Source organism: Aquila chrysaetos, chromosome 1, assembly GCF_900496995.4.
Source record: "Aquila chrysaetos chrysaetos chromosome 1, bAquChr1.4, whole genome shotgun sequence".
NCBI classification, from domain to species: domain Eukaryota; kingdom Metazoa; phylum Chordata; class Aves; order Accipitriformes; family Accipitridae; genus Aquila; species Aquila chrysaetos.
This window is the reverse complement of record NC_044004.1, coordinates 9,792,829-9,801,576: the sequence shown is the minus strand read 5'-3', so window position 1 is coordinate 9,801,576 and position 8,748 is coordinate 9,792,829. Positions and strand designations below refer to the sequence as shown.

At 38.0% G+C, this 8,748-nt stretch overlaps 1 protein-coding gene across 1 annotated transcript in view; it reads right to left on the bottom strand.

Moving 5' to 3' along the window:
- Window positions 1–1,854: 1,854 nt before the first annotated feature.
- CFAP99 (cilia and flagella associated protein 99) overlaps window positions 1,855–8,748 on the bottom strand; it is a 62,750-nt gene continuing 55,856 nt past the window's right edge. Inside the window, exons 15-16 of the mRNA XM_029995867.2 lie at window positions 5,034–5,196; window positions 1,855–2,745 (exon numbers count right to left, since the gene is read on the bottom strand). Coding sequence (XP_029851727.1) covers window positions 2,578–2,745; window positions 5,034–5,196 — 331 coding nt within the window. The 3' untranslated portion in view covers window positions 1,855–2,577. The remainder of the gene's footprint in view (window positions 2,746–5,033; window positions 5,197–8,748) is intronic.

Here is an 8,748-nt window from a genome sequence, read left to right as displayed (position 1 = left end):
TACCAGACCTTTGCTGGCTCTGTGTTGGATCACCTGAGGTTTCTGTGTGCTACATCTGGAAAAGGAATACTAGACAAGGCGCTCTAGAGGCCAGGGGCAGAGTGGTTCTGGGTAGGATCTACTGCCTCCAACATCAACTTATCTGTGTTTGTCAGGAGGAATGTGGTATTTTTAATGTTATTCTGTGTATTCTGTTGCAAGACCTGCCATCACTGAAAAATCAATAGGCTACAGTGATATAAAACTATCAATATAGGAATATATTGATACATTTCCTAAAAGACTGTCCTAGTTTCAGCTGGGATAGAGTTAACTGTCTTCCTAGTAGCTGGTACGGTGCTATGTTTTGAGTTCAGTATGTGAAGAATGTTGATAACACTGATGTTTTCAGTTGTTGCTAGTAGTGTTTAGACTAACGTCAAGGATTTTTCAGCTTCTCATGCCCAGCCAGCGAGAAAGCTGGAGGGGCACAAGAAATTGGCACAGGACACAGCCAGGGCACCTGACCCAAACTGGCCAACAGGGTATTCCATACCATGGGACGTCACATCCAGTATAGGAACTGGGAAGTGGGGGCGGGGAATCGCCGCTGGGGGACTAGCTGGGTGCCGGTCGGCGGGTGGTGAGCAATTGCACTGCGCATCATTTGTACATTCCAAACCTTTCATTATTGCTGTTGTCGTTTTATTAGTGTTATCATTATCATTATTAGTTTCTTCTTTTCTGTTCTATTAAACTGTTCTTATCTCAACCTGTGGGTTTTGCTTCTTTTTCCCAATTTCCTCCCCCATCCCACTGGGGGGGGGGGGGGGGAAGTGAGTGAGCGGCTGCATGGTGCTTAGTTGCTGGCTGGGGTTAAACCACGACAAAGACTCACATTCTTCTACATTCCTCAAAACATTGATTCTGAAGATGACTTTATGCATCAGATCCTAAAGTAGCAATAGGGCTATTTGTGACTTCTGAAGGAAAAAATTCCACAGCTGGACTATTGAGATTCCTCTATTCCTCAGTCCTTTCATTTGAGAGCAGGGAAAATATGGAGAAGGAAATAGTTATGAATCAGCTTGATTGCAATTCAGTAAGAATTTTGAAAACTGGGCCCAACATCACAGGGGAAGAAGCATGCAGTATGATGGGGTTTTGAAATTTCCATATTACCTACCTAAATACACCTGCCTATCTATTTGCTTAATGATGATTTAATTTCTTTTTTTAATTCTCAAAATGCAAGACACATCAAAAAGTTTAAAAGGAACTATTCAGCTATGCAATATCACGGACCATGACTGTCAGCCCTGTTAATTGCTAGCTTCTGGAAAACGATAAGGTGTTAGAGTCACCACTTGGTTTTGTTGTTTGGAATACAATGCAACAGAATGCTGAACAACTGCAAAGGAAGATGATAAGCTCCCTGCCGCCAAGGGTTTGTCGTTTTAAGCCATTACAATCCCCTACTACACATAGCGTCATAGCTCCCTCTTCTCTGTAGTTCTCCTGCTATGATTTCTTCTTTTCACTCTCCTATGTTCCTTAACTCTTTCTATGGAGCATGAGCCCTATGTTGATTTTGTGGATTACTGTAGCATTTACTTTGAATGAAAAATACAGCACATTTTATCAGCTTGCTGATTGTGGAAGTGATCTTCACAGCTAGATGGCAACAAAAGAATTCCATTAGACTTTCTTAGTAAAAAGTGAGAAATGTAATGTTGTGAGAGCATTAAAAGCAGCTGCCTGACTCTAGTGTCAGCGACAGTCTCCTTCAATTTAAATATTTGCAATAGCCATAATTAAACACTTAGTAACTGGCATCAAGTTAAAGTAGAAATACATTACAAAGTCTTACTGCTCTGCAGATTTTAATTCAGATTTATATCCTCCTTGGCTTTGTGCCTAGAATAAGTCTTGTGATTTAAAGGCTGTTTTACACAGTATAGAAATTGTTCTCCTTCCACTGTTTAAAGACTGAAGAGATTCACATCTGTGAGTAGACGGATGGTCTCTCTGGGTCACTGAATCTAGACTCTGGCTCCTGAAGGCTATCACCTCATCTAAACTTTCTAAACAGTTTTTCCCTCATCCTCTAAAACCGGTGTTGAAACTGGTGATCCAAGAGTTTCACACAGTTACTGTCATGTTAGAAGACATGTTAGGAGCTTGGGCTGACCATGCCTTCTGAAAAGATGCATATGTAAACAAATGCTGCTTGGTTTTTGCCCTCATTTTTACTCTCTTGGAAGATGATCATAGCAAACCATGACATAGTATACAACGATAACAGACATACAGATCTCAACATTCTTACGCAGATATTTGCCATTCTGCTGTAGGAACTTTGATGGTAAGGTTTGGGTTTCTTAAAGCTTTTGATTCTAACAAAAAAAAAAGTATCATTGTAGTGTAAAAATAAAATTCTATGACAAAAAAATTAACGCATTTTTATTCTATTGTGCCTGTATGACCCAGATGTTTCTAACCACACTGTAAAGGTGAAATAAAGATTAAAATTCAACCCTGTAGGAAATAGGCACACTGGGAGATTTCCAGCAGGCCTGAATTTGTTCCAAATGTATTTTATTTTACTTCAGAGCGCAACATGCAGACTGTGGCTCCACTTCTTGCTGCCTCATAGGCAGCCATTTTCTGAGCTGTTTCTCTTGCCATGAAGCCATGTTGAAGGATCTTGAACTGTCTTTCCCGACTCTCTTCCAGTTCTTTCCAATGGTTCCATTGCAAAGAATCCTGCAGAAAAGACACACAGATGATCAGACAGCAGATAATACATTGGTTCTCTTAGAGGATACACTGAACTTCTATTTGATAATCTGGCTGGCTGGCAACACAGTTTATTTGCTAACATGATTGGGAAAGTTGTCAACATCAAACTGGGCATGATAAATAGAAAGGTAATTTGAGTGGTTTGCCAGTTTAAGAGGAATTAAACATGGCTGCAACACTCCTCAAAATGTTAAGTCAAGATAAAACTACATCTGGATGGTTTGTGCCAGTGCTGCTACCTTATGTTCTTTCTTTGCCAACAGTTTATTCTTGAAGCCATAAATGAACAGTTGCACAAATCCTATCAGACTCTAGTGGTTTGCTCATTCAAAAGGTGGGTTCACAAGGGAGCATTCCCCCAAAAGCTCAGAACAAACAGAAAAATGCTACTTTTTCATCTGATTCTTTGCGTAAAATGGTAGAAAATTTTTTTCATTAATGGTAGTTTTTCTTATAGTTAGTTTTCTAAATTGCAATATAAATTCTGTTTTATCAAGAATGTAATAGTGATTTATAAATACATGTTACCTTGACTTATATCAGCACAAACCCATTGGGCCCAAAGGGCCACCACAAATGTAACTGCAGCCACAATCTGGAACTTTAAGACAAGGGGTTAGTGTCACTTTTTTTCTGCTTATTGAGGAACCTAAAAGGTAGCAGTACTAACTGAATGCCAGATAACTGTTGCGTTATAACTAAGGGAGGAATTTTTTTCTATAGTCACCCTAACACCATTTTCAGCAATATGCAGTTCAACTACAATAAAGATGCTGCTGAACATATCTGACCAGAATTGAGCCACTCTCCTGTAGTAACATTTGGATAGGGTCACACAGAGCTGAACAGCACTGATGGAAAACACACCAAACCAGCTAAATACTTTATAGTAACCTTGAATTTTTTCTATTGGTTTTTTTCTTTTTTTTTTTAACAGATGTCTTCTTAACATTTGAGCAGAACATAAACAATACCACTGTGACATCTTAAGAGACTTACTGTTTAAAGCTAAACTCAAGAAAAAGATAAAATCTAACTTCAAAACAACTTTCAAACACTGGCTTTTTTGCTCATTCATGTGACACCAGAGCACTCATACAGACCCACATCAGGTAGTCAAAAGTTCCAGGTGTGAATTTATTATTTCTCTTTGTTTATTTTAAAAATGTCTCATGTTTGTAATTATTTGGCTGCTTTCCTTTGAAGTCTGCATTTATTACTTCTACTTTACTCTGGACTCCATTCAGCAAAGTGTTTAAGCATGTGTTCAAAACTTCAATTCAGAAAGGCATCCCAATTTAGATGCTTTCTTCAAATAGGTCTTCAATGTTTTCTTTGCTAAAAGGGGTAGACCTAGTTGTCTATATAAGCACCTATATGTTTTGCTTGCCTGAAAGGGGATTCTGAAGGCAGCAAACATTGATACTCTGAAAGATTGCACTATTTTGGTTTTTAAACTATACACACTTGAAAAATAAAGTTTTCCTCTTCATTGAATTCAGCTTCATCTAACTTTCTCACAAAACAGATAAAGTATTATTATTATTTTAATGGATTGGGAGATTTAGTTCTAATTTTACATTGGGCTAGTACAGCTTTTAAAAAGTGATGACTGTTCACTGCAGTGTTGCATATTCTGTGGTACATGTACTATTATTGGTACATCAACCACTTCTAAATGTTAGGTATGCATGAGGCAATGGAGAGGTGGCAGGAGCAGCAGTTCCTCACTGCTTGTCTTTAGACACTTGCCAAGGAAACACAACCAGTGTGAACTGGCATAAAGCCTACAGGCCTATTGCTGCTTCCATGCGATGTTGTGGGACCAGGCTGAGGAAAGGCAAGGTAAAAACCATGGGAATGATAAACTGTAACATGCCTTGGGTGAGAGAGGGGGTGAGCATCCCAGTGTGGTGTAATGGGATGTGTGCGATAGGAAGCTGAGAAGGACCAGAGTTAAGAGACAGGGTAAGATGCTGTTTTGATGGGATGAGAGTGTGTGGTAATTAGAGTGGGAAGCTAGGCGTCGTACGGATGAGCCCTGCTCTGTGGCAGCAGAATGTGTGACAAGAAGGTGAGGTCAAGGCCATGGTTTGCAGAAAACGTTGCCTATGCAGGAAGCAGGGTGTTGTTATTGCCAGTCATGTATGTCACCATCTGCCTCTGCCCCCCTTGCCAGTGCTGGCAGTTGAACAAAGGTCTGTGAACAGCAGGTCTATTGCACAGCTTTTCTCCTTATGTAACTTCCAGACCTTCCTTGATGTGATGCTGGTTTTCTGGGGGGTAATCTTTAAGAGTCCTGCTTGCTTTTTACGCTCCATTGTTTTTTCTACAATCTTTTTCTGCAGGCTTAAAATGCGTTCATCTTTCACAGGCCTTTCACCAGACTGGGACTTTCTTTTCTTTTCTTCTTGCCTGCAAAATCAAAAAGAAGCAATGAGAAGGCAAAATAATGTCAACCCACAGAATAAATCCTTCTGAGCATATATTACCTTGAAAATAATGAATTTGCTTTTGCTTCTGGGAACCAGCTAGACTCAAAACAGGTTTAAATCATATAGCTTGAATGTGGTATTCACAACTTGCTTCTTGTTGTTTACGGAACAGCATTACTAAACAGTATAGAATAATTTCTTCCCACAGGATGCCATGATGACAATATCTGAAGTATTTCAAGCCTGACATGACATTCTTTAGAAAAAGCATGTGCAAACCTTGTGATAATACTGCAGCTTTTTGCTTGTGAGAACTATGCAGTTTTCCTTATATCATCATTAGTATTCATCTTGATTGCTGTATTCCTTGGCAAATGAAAGATATTCTTTTCTGTGTAATCTCAATGTCCAGATTCAGAATCTATGGGATGGTGATGTATTAATTAAGGTTAGTTGGTCTAGGTGAGCATAAATTGATAGCACCATGTGCAGCATAAAAGTAAGGCGTAAGAGAGAGGTTACTGGATAGTTTTCCTTTTTTTTCCTTATATTGTAGCTACTTTTCTGTCCTCTGGAGTTCACATTTTATCTGTTTTTGCTTACTTTCACCCAACTGGCACAATTTACTCACAACTCCTTCAGGAAGGTTACACCACATTACATAGTGATTCACTTAACATCCAACTTCTTTCATTCAACATTGCCCTTGAATTTGGCTCAGTATGATTAAGCTGTAGTATTAATATTATGTCTTGAGCAGCTGTGATTCTCTGGCCAAATTCAAAGCTGAAGTGTCAGATCTACCAAAGAATATACATAACTGTATAATGTATAACCAGGTTAGATCTGATGCCTTCTTTCAGCTGGCAAGGATAGTTTTATAAAAGGGCCTTTTATATTGCTGTGGTACAACATTACAATTGCTTTTATTGGAAACCAGATTAAGACTCCAAATGACCAAGAGCAGAGTGCACTGGGGCATTGTTCAGCCAATACTGTAACTATTATTTTGTCAGTGGCAGGACTAATTTCACAGACAGGTTGCCCTTTGGAAATGTTTTATGACAGAACTCTTCCCTTATCTCTCGGGTCTTATACCACAGTGTTTGCAGTATAAGGCACACTCTTCTCAAAGAGCTGGAGGAAGGGGAAGAAGGAAGAAGTTCCTTCTGATGCTAAAACCACCAATTTGCCTTAAAAAGTGTCTGTATCAAGACTCCAGGGATCCAAACACTTATTTCATTTGGGAGAGATGGCTTTTGTCTGCCTTGCTAGCTTCATCTTTGCTAATAGGAAACTCTCCATAAGAGCAGGTATTCTTCAGAGCAGCCATTCCTAGAGTTCCCAAAATCCTCAGGAACTGGATGAAGGGGAGATTTGACCTGTGTTAACATTCTGAAATGTGACTCTGCACTCTAAATAAGGGGCACAGTTTAGCTTGGCTTCTCATTTCCAGTTGCTTTCTTGAGATGCTTCCTGAACCTCTCTGCTGTTTGTGTCATCCTATCTAGTTAGGATAACACTTCCTTATACTCCTTAATACTGTGATATACTCTGCTACACTGAGATTAATTTTTAACACTATTCTGTAAATGTAAAAATTATGTACTATCACTGAATCTAACTGAGAGCATGGATTATTTCTATTTGCATTGTAACAAGGCATTGCGTTCCAAGGGATATAGGAGAATATAACAATAAAGTTTTATGTAAATACTTGATGATTAAATATTATCAGTGGGAGTAAGCAACAAAACCTTGCCTTACATGCAAATCCCAATTCTTGTAAATACAACTACAGGAAATACAGCAAGAGGTTTAACATCATGAAGCAGCAGCAGCTGCTTCTGAATTAACATTGAAAATAGTTGCCTATCCTCAGAGTAATATTCAGTCCTCTTCTACATGAAGTCATGTGCCAGTCATCTACACTATTCCAAAAAGCTGCCAGTCCCATAGATTTTCAGATGTCACACCACATCATAACAGAAGCTCAAAGAGGGGAAGGAATGAAAAAAGAAATTTTAAAATTCTGTTTTTCTGTGATGGTCAGTTGAGAACTTTCAGGACTCAAGATAGAAAAAGCTCATATGATCTCTGTCACCCCATATCACATATTTCCTAAGGAATTAAAGTAACAGCCAGGCAGAATGGGGTAGTATATAGTTAGAAAAATCCTCTCCAGATTCAATAGAAAATTATGTGATAATTTATGAAAAAAATATGCAGAAACCATTTTAATTTTACTTTTACATTTATTTACCAGCTACTGGTATTGAATAAGCCCCCTGAATGAAAATCAATCTTTAAGAATTGTACTAGTTCCTAAAATGTAATGTCAAATCTTTGGTCCAAAGGAGAATTTGCTAATTTTCTTTTCTTTTGTTCTCAGACGAGTCTTCTGTCCCTTTGTGAGTCTGCCATAATTAAAAAAATATTTCCCTACCAAAGACTTTGAAAAAATTTGTAATATTTTTTAAGTCTGTATGTATTTGAAATGGTTTAACAAACTCTAGTTTTTACTTAGTGACCTTGTCAGAAAGTACCTTTTAGTGTTAAGGAATGAGATGAGATTCCTGAATGTGCTTGTGGAAGTTTGTAGTCGTGTGGGGTGTATGTATAAACTACTCAGAGGAGGAAAAATAAGGGATTAATGACAGATTCAACAGAACATGGATATAAAAGCAAGCAGTGAAAATTTCTTTATCTACCATTGATTTTCTTCTCTATTCACTTGCCATGTAAGCTATGTGTACAGTCAACAGCAGCAAGATTTTGGCTCACTATGATGAAGTACAAAACAATTCTATCAGTTATGGGTAAAATGTGTCTTTCTATTTAAAATAATATTCCAGGCATCTTAAACTGCAGTTGACACCCCATATTTGTTGTCTCAATCATTTCCTTAGTAAATATAATGAATTTTAAAAATATATAAGTTTGGTTTTTTTACTTCACATTTTACAAACTTGTCATGGAGTTTGGCAGTCCAGTGTCTTCTTACTTACATATCCCTTGTAATTATTTAACTATCTGCCCTGCAATTTAAGCATCTGGCCAAATGGACTGTAGGTCCAGTAGGTCATCCGACCTCTAACTGAAGAAGCAGCAATTCAGCATTAAAGGTTTTCCTGCAGGAAATTAAAACACTTGGAACCGTTGGATTAGGTCTTCTCAGCTGTGTTTAAAAAATGGGGAATTGGAAGATTTGCACAGAGCATTCCTCTTGAAAACTACATTTTGCTCTTCATTTACATTTTCAAACTCCAGCTGTACATCAAAAGTATAAGGAGATAGATGTATGACAGCTCTTAACTGACTCAATACTTGTAGGACATAGAGTAAAAATGGCTACTTGACCATTCTAGGCACCAAAATATCAATTTAAGCAGCTAGGACTGTATTTATAAGCTCACCTTACAAAATGGAGTCTTGCGCAATAAACACAAATATATTTTTAAAAGCAGAAGTAGGATTGCCTTATAGTGCAATAAACATTTTTTTTTTTCCCCTCATACTCTCAGTCTCAGTG